Raw genomic sequence first — 23,058 nt, forward strand, 5'->3', positions numbered from 1 at the left:
TTTACAATCACTACTTGATGGATTATACTGACACTACGACTGTTGATGGTGATGGTGAAAAGAGACTTCCATGACGCTTTACTCTTCTCATCTCACACACTAACATTCCTCATGGTTTCTAACTGCTGGGGCCACTCAGAGATTAGCAGAAATGTTGGCGCTCGTCTCATTATGGAGTCCGCAGGGATTTTCCAGGAAGCAGGACGGCCTTACACCACAGCGGTGCCTTGCTGAGTGGCTTTTTTTTTTCTTTAGGGATCACCCTGCTTAGTCTTGCTTCTTGGAAAAAAAACCCCTCCCTCTAGTGGTCACCAGGACCCATGACCAAACAGCCAACTGTAACGAAACATGTGATTCCTCCTCTGAAGGACTGTTATGATTCACATTGACTCACCTCTTGTTTAAACGCTGACTGTTGCAGTGTTGACATACAAGCAGCTGTACCTGCACCATCATGTTTTTATGTAAATTTCACTGGTATTGTAAAAACATAGACTTCACTTTGCAAATTTTACTTTTTTTTTTTTTTGCAAATACATTTTTTTTTGTAAAAGATCCACTGAGTCTGTTTTCTCTGTGTCTGTGTGTGGTCAGTCTGAGATGTTGCATGTTTAATCTTGATGTTCTCACAGCATTATGGAGAATTTACTGTGTAGCAGCTTAATGGTGTAATATCAAGCTGGATGCATCATGTTGCACTGACTCAGAGCGTGAGGACAAGAAGCAGAGAAACTGTGTACAAACTCAGCAATTATAATTATACACCGTCACACAGAGCAGAGATATGTCCTGTGGAGTGGATCCAGTGCTCCACCAGGGAGGAAAAGGACCTCAAAATTAGCACTGCCATTTATCAGCCAAGGTTTCATTAGAGTAATATATGATTAACTTCATGCAATGATTTCAGTATCACATCCCTAACAGATGTTACAGTGAGGCCTAAATTGAAAATGATCAGTCACTCTGACTAATTCTGAATCTGATTACGCTCTCGTGTCTCCTGATGAGCAGTGGAAACTCTGAGGAAATTCTCTGTCTCTGTGTGTGTGTGTGCTGTATTTACAGCAGCCGGCAGAGTCAGCATGAGTGTATTTTTAGCACTTCCGACAAGTTGAAGGAGCTCTGCAGGCTGCACAGCTCCACGGCCGAGCTTTTACCGTAAACAGCCAGTCTGAAGGGTGGGGACCCTCTCAACAATGACGGCTTTCACACACACACACACACACACACACCACAGGGCAGCTGTGTTTGTGGTCAGTGTGTGTGTGTAAAGAAGAAGTGAGGGCGTCCGGGGTAAATGGGTGTTTATTTGTGTTTGCTGTAGATGCACACATTAAATTGGAGCAGACGTGTATTTACTGTTTATAGACATGTAAACTGCTGGTCAGACCGGTGCATTAAAGAGTTAATGTAAACAGCCACCACTGAGAGCTGAAAGGCTGCTTCCTGGTTCTGTGATGGTGTAGATCTATACGTGCACGAGAGTGAAGAATGGATGGGAATGTGTCCATAGATCACATTCAGTCCTCCAACCTCCCAACACTGATGATGCTTCACAGGCTGAATCCTGATTGGTTGAAAAGTTAGCAGGAACCAGAGCAGGGATGGTGTCAGCACCTATACTGTGTCCTATACAACACTCACACCGCAACATGCACTCCAGCGTGAGCAGGGGCAGGCGGACGGTAAACACAGGAGCAGCCTGGAGCTCCGGTTCTTCCACGTACTGATGATGGCGCCTCATGGTGGCTAAACATGTCTACAACAGGCAGACCCCGATTCACCACAGTGGAGACGTCACTGAAGACGCCTCGTCTCTGTGAAAACATGGCAGCATCTAAACCCGCTGCTGGCATGCTGGACGGCCAGCAGGATGGAAGGATGGATCGTGAGATGTTGTGGTCTCCATGGCAACCTGACATCACAAAGCTAATCCAGCTGATCGTCATGCTGGTTGGTTGTCGGATGATTTTTTCTAACAGACACCTGCTCATCTGAACTCTGTGTTAAAGTGCTGCTACTTTACTGTCATCAGGCGGTCCAGACCTCATCATCATCATCATCATCATCATCATCACCACACAGTCTGCACACACACAGGAGGCTTCATTTGATCACTTTTAGCTCGGTAGCTATTGTCACAGCTGTCACTGCTGGTTAGCTTATGCTAGCTACTTTTACACCAACCACCCCAGTGAGGTCACCGCCAGGACAAGATGGCGCTCTGGAAATAAGCAAATGATTGATCTTAATCCTGCTTCACTGACATGTTAAACATGTTATTTGATGTTTTTCTCGTTAACTACAGTCGGTTTCATTTCCTCTAAAAGAGTTTGTGGAGGTTTTATTTTTTTATTTTTAAGCTCTTAATTTATGTTTCTTTTTTGATATTTTTAAACTGTCAACAGTTTTCATTTCCTAAATACCTGTGTGTGTGTGTGAGAGAGAGAGAGAGTGTGTGTGTGAGAGAGAGAGAGTGTGTGTGTGTGTGTGTGTGTGTGTGAGAGAGAGAGAGAGAGTGTGTGTGTGAGAGAGAGAGAGTGTGTGTGTGTGTGTGTGTGTGTGTGTGTGTGTGAGAGAGAGAGAGAGTGTGTGTGTGTGCGGAAGTAGTTAGGTGTATGTTTGTGTGGCATGAAAAGGGGGGGGGGGGGGTGTTTCCAGAACGTGACGGCGCCGCGCAGGTGGGCGGTGTTAGGCAGCGCCAGCAGCCAATAGGAGGCCTAGGTGTCGCTGTCGGGCACAGCTGATCGATGAGTCAGTGGGAAGAAAAAACCGAAAAGGTTCCACTTGTTGCCGAGCAGGAGCAGCGATCGTCAGCTGACCGCGGAGCTCCGATCCAGCCTCCGATAAACACACACACACACACCCCGGATCCCTCCGCTGCTGCGCCGCCGCGTTAGTCCAGGAGCTCCCGCTGCTGCTGCCGCCTCGTCTTCAGCTCTCAGGTGAGACATTTTCTGTCCATTCAAACAGAGCATGGTGTCTGACTGTCACCTGATCCAGGCAGGTGTGCTGCGCTTTGGTTTGCGACCTTCAGCGTCCACCCACAGCTCACCTGTTAGACCAGATTGCAAAGGGAAAGTCTGCGCCTTTAAATGATTCAAATGTGGGACCGTGAACGCATCATGAAGCTTCTCCTGACATGCTGATGCTGCTGAGGAACAAAAGCAGCTTTTTACATAATAAACTCTGTTTCTATATGCAGCCCGTCCCCAGCAGCAGTCTGAGGAGCTTCATGATGAAGGAGTCAGGCTCTCACTTCCTGCTCAGAATTATGAGCAGGATCCGTTTTTATTGATCATTTATCTAATTTTTAAGCAAAAGCAGCTCATATTCAAACTAAATGATCAGTTTAAAGATGCAGTAATGAATTTTGGAATGAGTTATTGAGGAATAAAAACATAAATTAGCTCAGTTCTTTGACCTCTCAGATGAAACATGAGTGCGGTGGAAAATGAGTATAAACTTCCAGCTGACTCTTGTTTACCGTGTTTGCATCTGGACAGAAGCCCCTCCATTGCTGTGCATCCCTGTTCAGTAATGCAGCATCAGCTTTTCTACTGTGTGTGTGTGTGCGCATTGTGTACAGAGGGGTGTGTTAAAGGTTTGTTGCTTCCTCAATTCTGTGTGTGTGTGTGTGTGTGTGTGTGTGTGTGTGTGTAAAATCTATGAGCTTATTTCCTCTTTTTCTGACAATCTTAAAACCTTTACTGACAAAACTAAAAGAGCGGCTCAGGGTGATGGTGATAGGGATGATGATGATGATGATGGTGCAGGTGTCATGGCTGCATTTTTTTTTTTTTTTTTTTTTTAATCTGTGGTTGAAGTTGAGGTAATTGTGTGTGTGTGTGTAGCAGATAAGTTGCGGCCTGCAGGTTACACACTGGTCAGTAGTTCAGACGCACAGCTACGCAGTGACTCCTCCTCCTCCTCCTCCTCCTCCTCCTCTTCCTCACTGATCAGGACATGCGGGTGCTTCCTGCTCCTGGGATTTTCCTCTGGGTGGTTCCTCTGTTTGCACCAACAAATCACTGTTGTGTCTGGAAACATGAGAACACATCACTTCCTGTGTGGAATCATTCCAAGAACAGGAAAACGCTACTTCAAAGCTTCGCTCCTCTCTAGTCCCTGAGGTCGCCTGTCTGCCATGTTGAGTCCTCACATTTATCCACAGTCGACTTATTACTCCGGTTGCGTTGACGTGTCGCATCTTTTAACACAACTTTGTCAGGCCTGATTGAACAGGTGTCACACAACAAAACTCACAACATTCCTGGCGTCTAACTCGGAACATGACAGCAGAAGTAATATCACAGAGGGCCGTGCTGACTAAGACGCAGACCTCCCACACACTGTGGTCACAGACGATGGAGCTCTGTGTGTGTGTGTGTGTGTGTTAAACCTCTGTAATTGTGTGTGTGTCTGTGCCCATCTGTGCATGACTGCCATGCTGGGGTGAGGGGGAGGGGGCCCCCCACTGCTCCTGAAATGACTGGCATCTCTGCATGAGAAACACACAATAAAAGCAGCAAAGCACACCTACACACACACACATTTTCACCCGCAGCAGCATTTAGGCTGGCACTGTGGCACCGCTGAGACGAGCAGTCATTCGGAGAAGGAGCTGGCTTTGTTGTGGTTTCTCTTTCAGTTTGTCTCTGCACTCTCAGGTGTTGTGTTGGTCACTATGGCCGCCGCTCACAGCGAGGTGACAGTTTCACTATGGATCAACTGAATGGTTGAAGTCAGGCTGCCCTAATTATCTGACTTTTATTGTGAAAGTTTGGACAGGAAGATGACGCTAGACAGGAATTATTATACTGTCAAGTGATTATTTGTGATCACATGACCTGTTTGTGTCTGTTGTTGTGGCTGTAAACATCTTCACATTTCTACATTTTGGGATGAGGTTGTGTGTTAGCGTCGTTAGCATCTTGTGTCGTCAGGTTTGGCAAGAATGAAAAGTTCTGGTAAAACCATCTGATGAAAACCACAAAGACCAACGTGTGTGAGGGTGTCTGGGTTACAAAGTGTGACTGAAGTTGTTTAATCATTCTTCATTCTTAAAGATATCGACAAATCTAATCTAGTCTTTTTTTTGCTGTTTGTGTTTTTTGTGTTGTTTACTCACAAAAACATGTGATACTAGCTGTTTCTCTCTCTGTGGGACAGTCAGAAAACAACAGCAGCTAAAAAGCCCGTCAGCGTCAGAACCTGCAGCCTGAGGGTTTGATCTGTGGCCCACAGAGCACTCAGCAGCTGCCAGGTGTGGACGAACAGCACAGCTGCTGCTCCACTGATGATAAAACCCCCTGTTCAGCCACAGCTGTGATGGCGGTGTGACTTCAGGCCGGTTCTGCCCTCTGAAGACGACCTCGGCTGTGTTTGTGTTCCCTTCTGACCCCTGTGTGTGTGTTTGTTTGTGTTGTGTCCTCAGGAAGGTTTGATGTCTGCGTCAGTCCTCTCTCCATGGCCGTGTGGACGCAGCAGTGTGGTCTGTGGACTCCACCTCCTCCTCCTGGCCTGCTCGCCGCTGCTCGCTGCAGGTACGACCTCTGACCTCTCCACCACTCGCTCCTCCTGCAGGTGTTTTATTGTCAGAGACTCACCACAGACTCTCAGAATGATGCTTCAAATGAGAGATGTATGAATGTTTAAACACAGTTTTGGTTGTGACTGATTGTGAAACTCTGAACGACCTTTGAGTTTTATTTTGAAGGTCTCCAACTTGTTTATGATGAGTAAAAACCTGTGAAGGCCTCAGACTTGTTTCGCTTCACTCCAGTGATTTTATTTTAGGTTGGAGGTGGAAGTTGTAGAAACAGAGGAAGCTGGTGTCAGCTCGGGTGACCCTGCCCGCTGTGGAAGCTTGCAGCTTTCATTCAGATCCTCCTGACCCACTGTGGAGCCCTTTTCTCTTAGCATTTGTTTGCGGTAACAACACCACCCTGCTGACCCCGCTGGTTTCACACTTACAGAGGACTGAGCCACAACAGGAACTGCAGCTTGTTTCTGTGTCTCTTCCCAGAGGACCATCAGGGGGACAGCTGTGCAGCAGCACTTTAGGATCTATCGGTTATCACCACGGCAGGAAACGTGGACAGTTCTGAAGCTCTGAAATGCCAAAAACAATAATGATAAAAACCTCTTTGTGTTGTTTTCTGCAGGCAGACTGGGTAACTGCACGCACCCTCTGGTGCCGGAGCATGGAGGCTTCCGCTGTGACCCGTCCCCGTGCCGTGGTTTCCCTCAAAGGACTTCCATCCGTTTCTTCTGTGAGCCCGGGTACCACATCAGCAACAAGATCCCCGTGTCCAGGTGTCGGCACGGCCGGTGGCAGCCTCCCATACCCGTGTGCATCCCTGTCAGAGGTAAGAACCTTCACTGTAACGGGTTTAACAGAACACTGGCAGCTTATTTCCATCAAATACGTTTCTCAGCTCCACACACTGACAGACTGCTCCACAAACTCAGAGCGGCTGTGAGGGAAAACTGCCCGGACAAGTGTGAGACGTGTTGTGTTACACTGAAACCAAAAACACCTCAAAATACGCCACATGACGGCCAAAAGTATGTGGACACCCAGCCTCCGTGTGTGTGTGTGTGTGTGTGTGTGTGTCTGTGTGTGTTGGCCTTTCTGTCCAGCTGTGATCAGATGTTCTTCCCCAGCAGACTGGGAGATCATCTGATCAATAGTTCATGGACAATCAATCGATCAGCAGGTCTAGTTGCATTGACCACAACACGAAATGCCTCAGTGTGTCGGGTGCAGAGGGTTCAGTCTGTTAGATTCCTTTGGTTAATGCGGAGCAGATGTTGATGTTTCCCAGCAACATGGCGGCGTTCCTCAGCGATGACATCAGTTTATAATCCACCAGTGACGCATGTGTGACCCCCTAAAGGCTGATCACTCATTCACTGAAAGCGTGTTAGCATGTTTGCTATCTGTAGACCTGCACGAGAGTCGTCATCAGAGCTTTATCACATTCATCTTCTGACCTACTTACAGCTCAGGTCTGCAGGGGAAGCAGAAGCGTTACTTTCCCCAGACCAGTTCCGACTGCGTGCGTCTTCATTCAGTCAAAGCCGCAGCGACAGGAAGTCAGAGTGCAGAAAGAGGAAGCTGGTGAAGCCACCATTAAAACCCATCAGACGCTTCCTCTGTGCCAACGTTGTCATGGAAAGCTGCTGCTGCAGCGTCACGGCACCAACAAACCCTGAGCAGCGGCTGCGACACAAACCTCCGAGCTGATCCTGTGTTTGATTAAAAAGTTTCAGAGGAGTCACGTTCCCACAGCTCGATGCCCTCAGAGTGACACCACGTCTGAACAAATCTACGTTTCATATCTGGAAAAGTTCAAAAACACTAACAAAAACTCAAGGAAGCCATGACCCACTCACCTGTGACCGGCAGTCACGTGACATGAACATCAGCAACCTGCAGGCGTTCTGTACTTTATTATTAACACTTTGTTGTTCTCCTCCTCAGACAGTCCCAACGTGAAGTCTAACGACCACATGAACGACTCCATGCCCAGCATGGCCACGATGGCGGTGGGTGTGTCCATCTTCCTGCTCACCACCACCGCATGCCTGGTCGTCAAGTCCCGCCTCTACCCCTGTCAATCACAAAGGTAAGAGGAAGTGAGAGTTTATATTCAGGAGCAAAGAAGACTGAGGTTTATATTTTATTAAATCAACTCTCTCTCTGCAGCCGCCGCTCCTCCGACCAGCTGGACCTGATGGTGGACGGACTTCCTGTGTCCCTCCCCTCCTACGAGGAGGCGGTGTACGGCAGCTGGGGTCAGCGCATCCCCGCCTGCTCGGCACCGGGACCCACTCAGCTCCTGTTGGCTCAGGAGGCCCCCGGCTGTCACCTTTCATCCCCAAACAACCAAATGGATGGCAGCCAGCACCCCCTGCTGTCCGGCCAGAGCCCCGACAACCCGCCACCGCCATACGAAGAGGTTCAGTCGTCATATCCTAGAGACAGGATGGGCGACGGGGACGTGCGGCAGCTGCGTGACGCTCTTTCATCCGACAAGGACACTTGATTGACAGGCTGAGGGGTGGACATGTGACTGAAACTGCACACGTTGTGCATTTGTTTAGGTGAGAAGCAGGGACTGACAGCAGACGCCTGTACTGCCGGCACTTTTTTTCTGGTTGGCTGCAGCTCACCAGCATCAGGACCTATCACATGCTATTTTAGACGATAAGCTCTGATTGGCCAATCGTCAGGTCACGCAAAGAGGTGACTGATGAGCACATTTATGGATGAGAGGTTGATGGTATGTATGAATCACTGAGGACAGCAGTGATGGAAACGTGCCTGTGTGTGTGTGTGTGCCTGTGTGTGTGTGTGTGCCTGTGTGTGTTTTCAGTGTCGTTCTGGAGACGTCGTCTATCCCTCCCGTCAGTGACGGGGCCAGTCGAGGCTTCGTTTGTGAAGTCAGCGGCGCGCTGATACAGAAACCTGTGTGTTTCCATGGCAACTGACTCTACATACCATTTGTGTCTTTTTGCACGGCGTTTCTGTTCCTGAGCGTGAGCAGTGCCGCCTGTGAACGTTTGTGTACAGCAGACTTTTAGAGAACGTGTTTCTCAGCGCGTTCATTCAGTGTTTGAGTGACGTAAAAATATTTAATAATATTTAATAATTGATTTGAATCAGCTTTTTTTTTCTTTTTTTTTAATTTAGTCGATTAAATTCAGACTTTTACTTTTATCCAGGGAAACATTTTATTTATACCTCCAAAAATAAAATAAATAAATAAATAAATAAACAATCCTTGGCCACTTCCCTCTGCTGTAACCTGAAACTGATGATTAACATGAATGTATTGATTATTGATTTGGGGAACGGATTGTGTTTGTGTCCTCGCTTCACCTGCTGGGTTCCTCTCCTGACGCCTTTCACGGACCTTGAATGTATTTCATGTTTTATTTTGTGACCTTTAAACTATTCTATGGATTGTAATATTTACAGAATGATGATTTGTATTATTGCACAGAGTTCTATGATGAATAAATGTTGAAGTATTGATACGCTGGTCTTGTCTGGGTCCAAACAAAACGTCTCTGCACCTGAATTTTACATTTTGTTGGGTTTTAAAATTTTTATTTATCGACTATATAAGGAAACAGTTATTGCAGTTATTGGAGGACCCTCTCCGCCTCTAGTCCACCTACATGTGGGTCCTGTGTGACTGCAGTCGACTCTTCCTGGTGACCATCATCACCCTGCAGCTGATCATCGGCTCCCTGTTTCAATCAATAACTGTATCAAAAGGCCGTTACACAGGGCTGTATCCCACCATACATCTCACTCACGCCAGGTGAATATAGACCCTGCATTGATCAAATAATCGACTGGATGAAAACCACTTCATTAATTATGTTTAGGCCACAAAAACAAAGACAGAGTGTGAGCTCTCACCTCGACTCCCGAGTCAAGTAAGTTCTTTAAAATAACTCAAGAATCACCAGAGTCAGAGGAACAAGCCCGAGAGAGGCTTGTTGTTTCCAGCAGGTTAGAAAACTGTAACGATCTGCTGGCTGGTGATTAAAGATTCATGTATAGTGTTCATGTTTGTGTCAACACTGGAGGCAGGAAGTGAAAAAGAACAAATGAGCAGAAATCAGAAAACTCTGTGTGTGTGTAACTGCTGATTCTCCAGGTTTGCACAGACTGACTCTGATGTAACACACACACACACACACACACACACACTGTGTGGAGGACAGGCTGAAATGGGAAATCCTCACAGCCGTGTTTCATTATTTCTAGTAACACTTGTAGTTCAGGTCTCTGGAGGTCACTCAGTGTTCAGAGGAAGCTTCCAGCATGTGACGCCCTGATAAAAAAACACACAGTTTCTCCACCCAGGGACAAACAAGAACTTCAAAGCAGAGTTTAGATGAAGCAATTAACTCCACCCACACACACACACTGATCCATCCATTCATATGACTGCTTACTGTAAACAGGAGCGTCCCTTCTGCTTTTTACTTCTCGACCACAAACACACCCAGGAGCTGCTCGCCCCTCAGCGCCCGACTCACCCAACACACAACTCTTCAGGAAATGACTCAGAACAATCAGGCTGTGCATTCATCTTTAAATGACTCCACGCAGGAAGTGTTCACAGAGGAACTGTACAGGAGCATTTAAAGAAGTGCCCGCCTGCTCAGAGCAGAGTCCGAGCGCCACCTGCTGTCCTCACTCTGAAAGAACCCACACACATAAAGGTGCAGGCCGCAGAGACAGCAGCCATATTTAAAGTGGACTGTCCCTTTAATCACATTTTTGTTAAGAATATGAATTTAAATATAGATGACATTTCAGAATGTGTAATCACCTCTGTCTTTGGACACTTAGCTCCATGAGGTCGTCACCTGGAGTTCTCAGGTGGAGGGTCAGGTCAGGTGGAGGTCAGGTCATGTGACGCAGTGCTCCATCGCTCTCACTTCTTGTGTTTGTGGTCATTGTGTCACTGTTGAGAAACAAACACTCAAAGCTGTGAAGGTGCTGCAGAATGAGCCCGGAAATCTGGATAAACCTCACCAGCAATGCACCACTGCACCATTATACCTCCACCTCCGTGCTTCACAATGTGGACACCATCTGCTCTAAGGTCTGGATCAGCTCTAACATCCACTCTCCTCCTCGTCTTGTCTCTGGGTCCGTCTTTCCGGTTGTCGTCCTCATGAGATCCAGTTTCATCACATGCATTTGATGCCTTTACTCAAAAATGCATTAAGCTGGACCACGAACATCAGTGAGACTTTCAGCACTTTTCTTTTTTCTGATTGAACCATTAAAGCCTCCATGCACACCGACACAGAAAGAAGAGCTTCATCCTCACGGCAGCGTCTGCTTCCACAGCTTTATTTATCTTTAAGAATGCATACATGATTAAACGGTAAAAATAAAACATGACGTAATTAATCCTCTTTTTTTATAACCGATCTGAAAGACACATCTTCCTCTCGTGGTTTTCAGTGGACGATAAAAGGCACAGAGAGCTCTGCAACTACATGAAACGGCACCTTTCACAAACAGAGCTGCTAGTCTGAGGATTAACAAAAAAAAAACAAAAAAATCCACATTAATATAAGAACATTTCATCAAACACTAACTGAAGAATATGAAGCTACTTTCAGCTCATTAACGAGGTAACATTCATTACAGGAAAACAGAAAATAAAGCACTATAGTGTTTAATCACATTTCTAACCAGCACAGACGATACTCAGGATACATGGCTTCAGGTAATCAATACGTAAAATAGATCAGAAATTAGACGCCACCCTTTCTATAGTTTAACCATCACAATTTTTAGCTCCAATTCTGGCTGCAGTTCACCTAGAGGGCGCCAACGAGACAGTCTGAATGCATCTACACACGATGTGCTTTAGACAAAAGAAGTATCGATTATTTTTTAAAAGCATTCTAAATCTAAAACTACATCTATCGTTTTAATTCTTTCTAATTTGGGGCCCCTTTCATTCTGGACTGTCTCAAGAGCGCCCCCTATGGAACATGAAATTCATTAAAATGGGACTTGTATCAGTAATCAATCACTGCACAGCAATCACCATGCAAAGTTTAAAAACACCCTGCAGACGATGACACGTCGCCGACGTCATCACGCTCCAGGTGAGTCTGTGGTTCAGTTTCATTTTTAGAACCTTTTAAATGATCGTATTGGACAGGACTGAGGTGAAAACACTGATCTGTGATCACCTCTCATTAGCTTATAAGGGAGTGTTGAACAAGAAGAACCCCGCTCCCGCCTGGCAGCTCAGGAAGAGGAAAACAAACAAACAAACACACAAACATCTGTGACTCTGGATGTGAATAGAACACAGTAATAAAAGTAAAAGCATCATTTAAAAAAAATCTCATGTTTATAAAAAGATGTAGAAATATGCCACTGAAATGCAGGATGCCACTGATATCGCAGGGTTTTTGGCAGTGAGTTCCTTTTCGACACAGACTCTTCATACTTAATGCTGCGTGAGTTTAAAGGACAGAAACAGGAAGTTTGAGAGAGATCAATTTAGCTGCACAGAGAAATACATTTGTCTCACTGCTTAACACTTTTGAGGAGAGTTAGCTGATTGCATGAAAGAAAATTAGCACCACCTGCTGTTTCCACAAGAGTCTGAGCAGCAGCTCCTAAGTCACAGTGAGAGGGAGGGAGGCAGGGAGGGAGGCAGGGAGGCAGGGAGGGGTGAGGAAACAGAGTGTCCTGGTTCAGCTACAACAAGCGACGAGGTCGGCTCCGACTCTGCAGCGTGTGTGGGGTCTAAAGTCGTGTGCGTACGTAGTCGTGGCGTTTTCTCTTTTTCTTTTTTTTGTTGTGTGTGCGCTCAGGTTCGACAGATGCGGCGTCGGCTTGGTTGGCAGAAAGTCCCCTCAGGTCAAAGGTGAGAGAGGCGGCGACAGGTCAGGTGGGCGAGGCATGAATATGTCCCTCATCAGAGCTGAGAGGAAGAGAGAGAGAGAGAGTCCAGTCAGAACGTGGACTAATGATTCTGTCAGGCTGTCAAACAGCTGCTGCTGTTAGTTCTCAATATGGCCACTAGAGGGAGCCGCCAAAAACTGAACAGCGTGTGACATAACCCTCTGTGTGTGTGACTTACCCGCGGTGTCACACAGTCCCTGCATGCCTCCTAAAACAGGGTCTCTGTCTGTCAGCAGCTGACTGCGCCCCGTCGGGGTCGGTCCCAGGACCAGATCTGATTGGTCAGATTCCTCCAGACAGCCCTGAACACACAGACAGGTCAGAGGAAGAGAAGCTAACACACCAGTCTGTAAAGTCCTTCCTTCCGCTCTTTCCTTCACTCACCAGTAATCTGTGGCTCAGAAGAAGTTCCTCTTCAATGGAGGAAGGATCCTGTTTCTGTCTCTTGTCTTGAACCATCAGCTGGGACGACAGCTCTTCATCCAGGTTGTGAGTCCTGAAGATGACACAGAACCATTGACAGTAAAAACTATGGACAGAGCCTCCGTGATGTCACCCGTTTGTTTCTGAAGAGCGGTTTTGAGTCTCAGTGGGAGGTTCCGGGACGTGATGACCGCCGCCATGTTGGCAGCGTCACGTCAACTAAAACTCCGAATATGGACAAAGGGGGGGGGCACGAGCGGGGTTTAGGGGGGCGGGCGATCGTGGAAGCAGGAAACTCACGCTGTGATACGTCAACTGTCTGTCACTCAAGCGGCAACGCCCATAATTAGGCGTAATTTTAAGTCCGAATACAATTGAAACGAGTGAGTTGTAAAAAAATTCACCCCCCGTACAACTGACACTAGAAGAGAACCTATCATCTGAGACCACAGCGATTTTTTGTACCAGGCCGTAAACATGTTCTTTTCTGCTGTGAAGTCGGCCATTTTAACATGGGAGTCTATGGGAAATGACTCGCTTTTGGAGCCAACCCCCAGCTGTTGCAGCGTGAATTACAAGTTTTGACACTTCCGCATGGGCTTCCACTTTGAGCCCCGAAGGTTGCCGCTTGCACAGAACGCTCATGAAACACACAGGGCAGCTCAGTATGTCTTTATTTAACCTGCAGAGGAACTGAGCTTTTATACAGCAGAGGGCGCTATTGAGAAAAAATGTAAAATGACAACAAGAACAGTGAAAGTTCCCATCATGTTTTTGACATGTAGGAGAGATATGATCACCCCCAGCAGCCACTCTGTCAGCTCTGATATATAATCAATACTCTATCAGCCCAGAATAAAATAAAATGTGAGCTTTTTTGTCCAGAAGCCGGTGTAAATAATTATTTTTAGCTCAAAAGCGCCTGCTTGGTGAACTGCAGTGCATAACAGGAAGTGGACAGGGTCGCAGTAAACCAGCCTGCTCTCTGGCGCCACCTGCAAGACAACCTTTTGCCATCTCTGCCCCACTAACTAATGAAGATCTGCATTTAGTACTACTTACGACTATATATGAAAAGTTAGTAATAACACATGTTACTGGTGGAGGCCGCCATGTTTGTCTCACCGTTTCCTGCTCATGATCATCGCAGGCGGCAGGGCGGATGGATCAGGCGAAGGTTTGTCAGCCTCCTCGGGCAGACTGCTGAGGAAGGTCAGCTGGAAGTCGTCGTCCATAGAGATGTAAGGGGCCAGCATGTCCAGATCCATGTCCTCCATCTGAGACGAGACAAGGAAAACACGCAGGACTGAATGTCTCCACAGAGGATCGGATTCATTTGTTTGGAGCGTAAACTCCAGGTGTGTTTTCTGCTCTTACCAACAGAGCGTCTCCTTTCTTCAGATCGTCTTCTGGACAAACGGCGAAGAACTTCTCCACCTCGCTGGTGTTCATCACGAAGCTCTCGGTCTGACGCACAGAAGAACAAAGACATCAGAAACACTTCACGGGTTTCTAAAGGGAGCATGTCAGGTGTGTAGTTACCGGCTCTGGCTCAGGTGAGGACACTTCTGTTGGTGATGGTGATGATGAGGATGAAGGTGGAGTGATGGGGTTGAAGATGGGGGACAGGAGCTGCCTCAGCTGAGGACTGCACAGATCCTGAGGATCCTCTGGCACAGAGTTTGGACTGGATGGACTGGCAAACGACAGCTCGACTAAACCTGACAGAAAGTAAACAAAAACATGTTTGTTTGGGGGAAAAGGGCGAAGAGAGCTCCAGATATCAGTCATTATTTATTAACTCTGATAAAAGATGATTGTGCAAGATTAATTTGCACAATAAGAAGTCCATTTACTGGATGTGTTTGGTTGTTTATGTGTCCAGATGTTATGGTACGGAGGCTCAAAGCAGCACAAAGGGCATCCCTGATGAACTAAGACTGGTTTTATGACTTATTACTGATCAGACTGCTCTGGTCTTTCTGTCTCACCTCCCATCAGCGGTACGATGGCGTCTCCGGCTTCAGGCGCCAGCTGCAGAAGCTCCTCCGGCTTCTCCTTCAGCTTCATGAAGAGCTCAGCGGAGCCGTCGGGACTCGACTCTTTGGCCTCAGAGGAAACGGCGAGGCGCTCGCTGTCAGCTTCAGAGTCACTGCCGTCAGAAGACCCACAATCCACGGGTGCGGCCGCCTCTGATGGGAGTTCAGCTTTAACCAGGCGGCCACAGCGAGTCTGCTCGACGGAGAAAATGATGTCTGGTTGCTCCACGGCACTGCAGGAGGAGGAGGAGGAGGAGGAGGAGGTGAGGAAGATGTACGATAAAAACAGAAATGTGCACAGGCACCTGTTAAAGTACCTGAGTATGAAGTTGAGGCAGACGACAGCTTCAGGCTGTGACGTCTTGCTGCTGTAGAGGACGGTTGCTTGAGTCTCCGCCCACACGAAGCCGCCGCAGTTCGCCAGGAAGCGGTAGTGGCTGGTGCTCACCTGACCTTTGGACAGCACTGCAGAGAAGCCACACTTTATAAATAAAGTTTTGAACAGGCAGAAATTTCATGTGCGCGTTTCTTTTTTGTACAAACTCACGTGTGTGCAGGCTCTTGTTGACATGATCCGAGTCGAGCGCGTGATGAAACTCGAAGGCTGAGCGTCCAATCAAATCCTCCGGTTTGTATCCAACCAACTCTGTCACCCTGGAAACGGACAGATGTCAGACAGATGTTGGAGAAGTGTCGCTCTGTTCTCAGTGAGACGGCCGACCGTGTCTTACCGGCCCTCGCAGTGCGTGAAGCGCAGGTCCATGCTGTGCCGGGTGAGGAAGGTGGAGGTGTCCAGAGGGAACTCCACGCTGGACGGGTGGGGAACGGGCTCGCACAGCAGAGTCATCACTCTGGCTGCAGGAGGTGATGTGGAGGCGCCGCCAAAGGGGCGCATGTGACCTGTGCAGTGGAGGACCTGGAGACGAGAAGATCCAATTTATTAACTTCACTGGCCGCAGTTCAGCTAGAGGGCGCTCATGAGTCCCGTCCTCACAAACCTTCCAGGAAGCAGACTTGATGTTGACAGTGCGCCCTCTGCTGGTCAGCGTGCTCTTCATCCTCAGGAAGAAGCTCCTCTCGCTCGGCTGTTCTGCCTGAGATTTCTTACTCAGTCCTGAAAACGACGTGACAAAGCTTTTAATAATAAAATGCTGCTAATCTTGCTCTAACGTGTGATAAAAATCTGTCTCACAGTGTGTTTCCTGTCCTGTTTGGACATATTTAACACCGGATTTGAGCTGATAAAGAGCGTGTCTGACCTGGACGTGGAGTCAGCAGATCTCTGAGCTCCTCCTCATCGCACGGATGAACAAAGTCATAAACACTCTGCCCCAGCAGCTCCAGCTGTAGACGGCAACACACAAGAAGACCCGAGCTCAAAAAAAGTCGGAATATATCGACTTAATGATCATGCACGATCAAATAATAATGCAAACAGTCACCAGCTGCAGATCTGGTAGACTGCACATGGTGTCCATTTACTTTTAATCACATAGATACAGACATAGACATTAAAAAAAGCATTATTCAGCCATTCTGTGCACAGAGCACGGCGGGGCTGTCGGGCCTTACAGTACATTTCACTCAGTGTAACACAGCTGAGATAAACAGAGCTCAGAATAGCCTGACGGAGCGACCTGCTCAGGTTACACAGAATCTGACACGCAGCCTATTACAGTAACAGCTCCGATATATATAACTTAATTTAACTGAAATCAAATAATCACTTGTGCACCGTGGGTGTCTGGTTTACCCAGGCAAAATAAAACTCCATGTCCATTCAGAAATCATTTGAGGCAGGTTACCGTATTTTCCGGACTATAGGAACGTGCGCGTCACCTGTGCACGGAATGCAAAGTGTGGACGAGGTGGAAGCGAACCGTCAGGAGAGGGACAGAACAGCTGCCATTATATCTGTAATGGGACGTCGGGACACAAGGCTAACTGTATATTTTTTCATAGGTAAGTCGCACCTGAGCATAAGTCGCATACTCAGCCAAAGGAGGAAAAAAGTGCAACTTATAGTCTGGAAAATACGGTAATTTAATCCTCCGTCAGGCCAACAAATAACAGACAAAACCTGCAGCCCACCCACTACTAATTCTAAATAATGCCCAAAATAACAAAAAAAAAAGAATAATCTTAATCGATAATAATCTAAATAAGGCCGTGATGTCACCAGCCTCTGGCCCGGCTGTACCTGCGTGATGCCGATGTGTTTGTTGACATTTTCTGTCAGGAAGATCATGTCTCCCTCCTCGGTCACCACCATGATGAAGCCAGCCAGCGCCTGAGGATAGAAAGCATCCATGGGATCTTCATCCTTCTCCTCCTCCTCTTCCTCGTTCTCCTCTTTGGGTTCTTCTGCTTCATCTCCACCTGTTCAAAGAAATAAATCATAAGTCTGCTCACACATCTAAGGCGACAACGTGGTCCCACTTACACCAGCAGAATAACACACACACTGACACACACATAATACTTCAGACTAAACTGGACCCGACAAGAAGCCCGTGAACTAAAACAACATGGCGGCTCAGTTCTTACCAGGATGCAGGAGACTGTGCATCCGCAGGTAGCTGAGAGTCACTCTCATGATGGCGGCTTTGTCCAAGTGGGCGGAGACTCTGCGAGGGAGTGGCAGGGTGTGGGCGAGCTCATAAAACACCTCAGTCTCCTGGCTCCGCCTACATCTGGCCGCATCGCGAGAACGCAGCTTCCTCTGCTCCGAACTGTTCCTGAAGGAGGAGGAGGAGGAGGAAGAGGAGGAAGATGAATCATCAGGTCAGCAGCAGTATGAAAGGAGGAGGCAGAATATCAGAAAAAAATGGCGGTGTGAGAGTGGAGGAGGGCGATGGAGGCAAAGAAAAGATGTTTACAGCAGAGCAGGAATGTGGGAACATGGGGAGGAGGGGTGGAGACGAGGAGTTCAAGTCCAGTGGGACAAAAGAACAGCAAATAAAACGCCAGCGAGGAGCCCAGAAGAAAAAAATACAGGTCATATGACACACTTCCAGTCACTGCATGCATGCAGGGGACACACACCTTCAAACATGTAACACAATGAATACATTTATGTCACAGCAGCAACAATCTGTGTGACGCTCTGTGATGTGAGGACGTTCCTCATCACGACCGCAGCTCTGCACACGTTCCTGAATATTTCTCTAATGTGGGAACAAGCCTGATAACAAACAGAGGAGAAAAGTCCCGAGCTGACGGGAACAGAATGTTATTCATCTCAGCAGCTGGGACGCCGTCCAGACCTTCCCTCCCTCCCTCACCCCTCACCCGTCCCTCCATCCCTCCCTCTGTCCGACCTGAGCCTTTGGCCTGGATCGGAAAACATGCTGACAGGACGAAAGCAGTTTCATTTCTTTCATAAACACACACAGACCTGACATGAACCACACACACATTAAAGTGCTGCAGCGACAAACTAATAACCACCAATAAGATTATTAAACACCACCTGACCTGCAGCTTCAAAGACATGAGGCGGAAATTAAACATCTTATTTTCCTTTTTACACAAAATCCATTGTGAAGTTGTCTTTTTGTTTGTTTTGTTGATGTTTTTTAGTCATTTTACAACTTTATTATAAGAAAATAATGTGTTTGTCTTCTTGAATTCTTAATTCCTGAATAAATTCTATATGTTTCATATAAGTTTCCTCGGGGTGTGTCCTCGTATTCAGGCGGCTGTACGTGACAGCCCCGCGGCGGCTCAGACACACCCTCTAAAGGTGGATTAACGAACATCGCTGCGTGTCTTTCAGAGCTGCAGCCGCACGCAACTCTGCAAATCTCCAAGGAGGCGGCACAAGTTTCCACAGAGTTCCTTCACAGATGAGAGGAAATATTGGAGCACGCTCGTCCACGAGACGACTTGCACACAAAAGAACACACAGACTGTTTGTCAGTTAGTAATTCCAAGTCCCCTCAACTAATGTGAGAGCAGAGAACATTTAATCTCTCTCTCTCTCTCTCTCTCTGAATGTGTGACGTCAGATAACAGGTCTCCTTTATTTTCCTGCAGCATTTAGCTGAATGTCACTTTGTACAGCTGTGATGGAAAAACATTTTTTAAATAAGCTTGTTATCATTTGCATTTTTTTTTGCATGTGTGCTGAGGACAGAAAAAAAACATCCCCTCAGGATATCAGCATTCCCACACAGCCAGATGTTTTACATGTGAGGACACACAGAGGAGACACGTAGGCAGAAGAGACAGCCTGAGACTGAGGCTCTGTTACATGCCTGGATGTATGCTGGCATGGAGGCACAGAGTAAGTAAAACCTAAACACAAACCTGCGTCATCCACTTTGCTGAGGAATGCAGTCCAAGCACAAACAAACAAAACTGTCCCTACACTGCAGCTGCTGATCACACACACAGATTACACACAAATTATACAGATTATACACAAATTATTCAGATTACACACTGACTCTACATGTGTGAGAGAAAAAAAACAGGCTGGAGTTCAGATGGAAGCAGGAAGGGTTCAAGAATCTGCACATAGATAACAGCAACAAGACAACAGACTGTTTATCTCAACATTACTACAACGGTCACGGTCATAACACACACAGACAGTAATGCTGCTGCTAATAATACAACTGACAGTCCCACAACAGCAGAAGCCTGAGAGAACACAGTGTCCTCGGTCAGAGAGCAGAGCTGTAAGTATTGCTCAATCTGACTGTGTGTGTGTGTGGTTACTGTGCAGTCAGACACACCTCCTTCTCACACAAACTTTAAACAGAGTCTGTATAGTAGACGTGTGTGAAGGCTGAGTTAAAGTGTAACCAGCAGGTCGGCCTCAGAACACAATGTTCTCCCTCCGCTGCGAACGAGCGGCGGACGAAGTCAAATCAGAGACACGGAACTGTTGATGTGTGGAGCACGCGAGAAAATATGAGGAAGTGCCAAACAAAGACCCTGCTGCACGCACACACACAGAGACACACACAAACAGACACACAGACAGACATCTGATATCCCTGCTAAGTCTGAATAACAAATGAAGCTCAGCCCTGTTCGACAAAACAACTTCTTTTTTTGTTTTGGCGACATGTCTTAGCACGCACACGCACACACACCCTCTGGCCTTTAGTTTAACTGCCGACACAACTTTTAGGACAACATGGACATGTTTTCTTATTTAGGGCTTTTAATTTGAAAATCTAAAATACTCCAAAAAGTTTGTTTTTCACCATTACAAACAAGTCGCCCGTCTGGAACCTGAGTCCTGCACAGCTCCCCTCTCTCTGCTCTGTCAGAGGGGACATGAGGACGCTCTGTGTCTGCAGAGCAGGAAGTGCCTGATAACACCAACTGTCTGTGTCGTAAACACTGAATGTTGATATGTTGATATTGTTTTTTAACTTTTTTAGGCTGTCTTTGATGTCTGTGCAAATCTAGGTCATCTTAAGAGAAGCTGACAGCACCTTGTGTGTCATGTTTTCATTCCTATAAATCTGTATCAGCCCCAAAAACACAAAGCAGCAGCTGAGACTAATGCTGAAAACTGCAGGTCCTCTAGTGGCCACTTGGGGCACCAAAATGTAGGTCAACCCTCACAGACGTCCACAGTAAAACTTTTTTTTTTTTTTTTACAATACACAATCCAAGAATGGAGTAAACTTTGCGATTTTAACATCAGCTGCAGGTTGCTAAGCAACAAAGCAGTGCAGATAAACAGGAAGTATTCACACAAGTAACTCTAGGTGTGACCTTCGAGGGCCCGTCATCCTTTAGATCGCATCCTAATGATGTCATGATGGTTGTCTTTCAATATGGAAACCAGCTTGAGCATCCGTTTAGAGTTATAAAACCAGTCCGGGGGGGTAGAGGGCGGGGGTGGGTGGAGGTCACCTCGGGTCGCATTCTGCATTCTCACACACTGTGTGTATCCTGATATTTACAGCTCTGCACTCAAAATGGCTCCAAGGCCAAAACACACACTGCTCATCCAGCTGAGTGACACACACACACACACACCTACCTCGGCCTGAGGCTGAGGTAGGTGTGTGTGTGTGCAGGGCCACAAATGGCCGCCTGTTTGGGGCCATTTGTGGCCCTGCACTCCAGGGAAAAGTTAATAAATACAAAAATAAGTGACAGACGCACAAAAGAGGCACTTGGAGCATCAGTTTTAAAAGAATCTAATCTCTCAATCTCACTTTGAAGACAAATATTTTTCATTTTTTTAAAAACTGGTTACTCTCAGCCTGCAGTCCTGAATCCAGATCCACCTTTTTGGCTCTTCCTACTAAAAGATTTAGGACCAAATCCCTCACAGAGTGGATCCAACACACCAACACACGCCGTGTCCTGACTTATATGGTCAATAAATGTCTGTGTGTCTTTGTTACTTTCAGCCATCTTAGAAGCAGCATGTCTCCCCCCCCCTCCAGCCCGGGAACCAATGTGGGTCAGTCTGAATCCACGAAGCCAAGCAGCACATGAACAAAGGCCCCAACAACAACAACAACAACACAAGTCACAGCTAAACAATGACAATCACAGAAAGCGGCCCGCACCGTGTTTACTCCGCTGCAGAGCAGTAAACAGTGCGTCTGCAGGAGAAAGGGACATTTCAAAATAAAAGCTGGGGGATGAGGCGGCCTGCGTGGAACCGCCGCTGTTGTTTTCCACAGTCTGAATAATGATGGCCCACGGAGAGCCGCGGCGGAAAGTTGCAGTGAACACACACACGCACGATAAACCCCACGTTTAAGCACACACACAGATAACCACGGGGCTCACCGTTTGACCGCCGCGCTCCCGTCTTTCTTGTCCATGTCGCTTCAGGCTGACGCGCAGCTCCGATCCGCGTTTAACGTTTTCCCTCAGCTCGACGGGTCCGTGTAAATACCGAGCCCGTGGCGGCTGCATCAAAGCGTGGCCGCAGACATGCGCTGCTTCCGCTCCCCCTTCAAAATAAAAGTACAGCTGTTCCGGTTCGAGACACATTTCTCTGCTCACAGGAGTCTTCAATGATAAATTATTAATTAGTAATATTATTAAGACTTTCTTTGTAGTTTTATGAGTTGTTTTTTCTGTTTTTCTGCTTGTATATTTAAAGTTATTTAAATAAGCGCGGCTGCTTTTGAATATTTTGTTTTGTTTAACAAGCTGCAAAGTAATAAAATCATAAATTATTATTAAATTCCTTTTTGAGGTTCAAAAACTCAGATGTGTAAAAAGGCAAATTAGAACTTTTTTGCACCCAGAATCCCACATTTTACTTTTCTATATATGTTTTTTCATAAAGTACTTAAATGTGTTTCATATCAAGCCAAATATGCTAAAAGGAATCAAGGAATTTATTGAAAAAATATTTAAGTCATCTGTGTGGAAAAATCATCTACGATCAAGAAAAATAGGTCATCTTTTATTTTGTAAATTTTCCAGTTTCCGGTGTGGCTGACCGCCTCTGTTGAATCTTCCGTCACAAACGGATTGACGCAGCCACTCCTTACGTCACGTACACAGACGTGTTGTTTTCGTCTGTAGAGAGACAGCAGTGGCGCAGCTGTGCCGTCCCCTGGCGGTCATCAGAGGCATGATGAGAAAATAAGAGCCTTGAAGCTCTAAATGATGTTTTCAGGACCAAATGATCCTGAATCTGAACCAGGCGTGAATAAAGTGCACGGTGAAATAAAACATCTGGGCTGATGTGTGTTTTTCTGTGTGAGTCTGAAGGCTGCGGGCACAAAGCAGAGCCTCTGATCATTAGACACAAAGATCTCTCTTCTTCTTTTTTATTCTTCCATATGTTTTTTGGTGCAGTGTATCTTCAGCATACATTCACCAATTTCAGCCATTCAACTCTCAAAATGTTCATCTCACTGAGGACATTCTGGGTCAACTTCAAGTTTTTTTCAAAAAAATTATAATTTTTTAAATATTAAGCAATTTATGCGTCATTTTTAACATGGGAGTCTATGAGAGAGCTCTTCAACGAGGGTCATCTTCCAAATGTATCTCCTCCTACAAATTTCAAGCTACAGACTCCATTTTAGTCTTAAAACGCTCATTAGATGCTGCTCTGTTCAGAATTTTCTAATTCCGAATCGTTTCTGCACACCAGTCTCTCAAAGTTGGAGTGGTTTT

At 46.6% G+C, this 23,058-nt stretch overlaps 2 protein-coding genes across 2 annotated transcripts; one reads left to right on the forward strand and one right to left on the reverse strand.

Moving 5' to 3' along the window:
* Positions 1-2,774: 2,774 nt before the first annotated feature.
* On the forward strand, positions 2,775-9,046 carry LOC114445533 (sushi domain-containing protein 6). The gene is made up of 5 exons (XM_028420645.1): positions 2,775-2,945; positions 5,438-5,546; positions 6,168-6,371; positions 7,490-7,634; positions 7,715-9,046. The coding sequence occupies exons 2-5, from the start codon at positions 5,447-5,449 to the stop codon at positions 8,052-8,054; spliced, it is 789 nt and encodes a 262-aa protein (XP_028276446.1). The 5' UTR covers positions 2,775-2,945; positions 5,438-5,446; the 3' UTR covers positions 8,055-9,046.
* A 2,160-nt stretch (positions 9,047-11,206) lies between these two features.
* Positions 11,207-21,865, reverse strand: hif1al (hypoxia inducible factor 1 subunit alpha, like). The gene is made up of 15 exons (XM_028420582.1): positions 21,709-21,865; positions 17,482-17,672; positions 17,135-17,313; positions 16,194-16,278; positions 15,933-16,048; positions 15,666-15,850; positions 15,482-15,588; positions 15,252-15,399; positions 14,887-15,167; positions 14,438-14,616; positions 14,273-14,362; positions 14,021-14,172; positions 12,857-12,968; positions 12,651-12,774; positions 11,207-12,491 (listed from the first exon to the last, which is right to left on the reverse strand). The coding sequence occupies exons 1-15, from the start codon at positions 21,741-21,743 to the stop codon at positions 12,424-12,426; spliced, it is 2,052 nt and encodes a 683-aa protein (XP_028276383.1). The 5' UTR covers positions 21,744-21,865; the 3' UTR covers positions 11,207-12,423.
* Between the last annotated feature and the right edge of the window lie 1,193 nt (positions 21,866-23,058).

Source organism: Parambassis ranga, chromosome 13 (genome assembly GCF_900634625.1).
Source record: "Parambassis ranga chromosome 13, fParRan2.1, whole genome shotgun sequence".
Taxonomy (NCBI): domain Eukaryota; kingdom Metazoa; phylum Chordata; class Actinopteri; family Ambassidae; genus Parambassis; species Parambassis ranga.

Excerpts from the sequence above, each read along its gene's own strand:
- hif1al (XM_028420582.1), bottom strand. The coding sequence starts at position 21,743 with ATGGACAAGAAAGACGGGAGCGCGGCGGTCAAACG. Across the intron at positions 17,314-17,481 it reads GCACAGTCTCCTGCATCCTG|GTGGAGATGAAGCAGAAGAA; the intron begins GTAAGAACTGAG and ends TTCTTTGAACAG. Across the intron at positions 16,279-17,134 it reads AACACATCGGCATCACGCAG|CTGGAGCTGCTGGGGCAGAG; the intron begins GTACAGCCGGGC and ends TGCCGTCTACAG.
- LOC114445533 (XM_028420645.1), top strand. The coding sequence starts at position 5,447 with ATGTCTGCGTCAGTCCTCTCTCCATGGCCGTGTGGACGCAGCAGTGTG. Across the intron at positions 5,547-6,167 it reads CTCGCCGCTGCTCGCTGCAG|GCAGACTGGGTAACTGCACG; the intron begins GTACGACCTCTG and ends TGTTTTCTGCAG. Across the intron at positions 6,372-7,489 it reads CGTGTGCATCCCTGTCAGAG|ACAGTCCCAACGTGAAGTCT; the intron begins GTAAGAACCTTC and ends TCTCCTCCTCAG.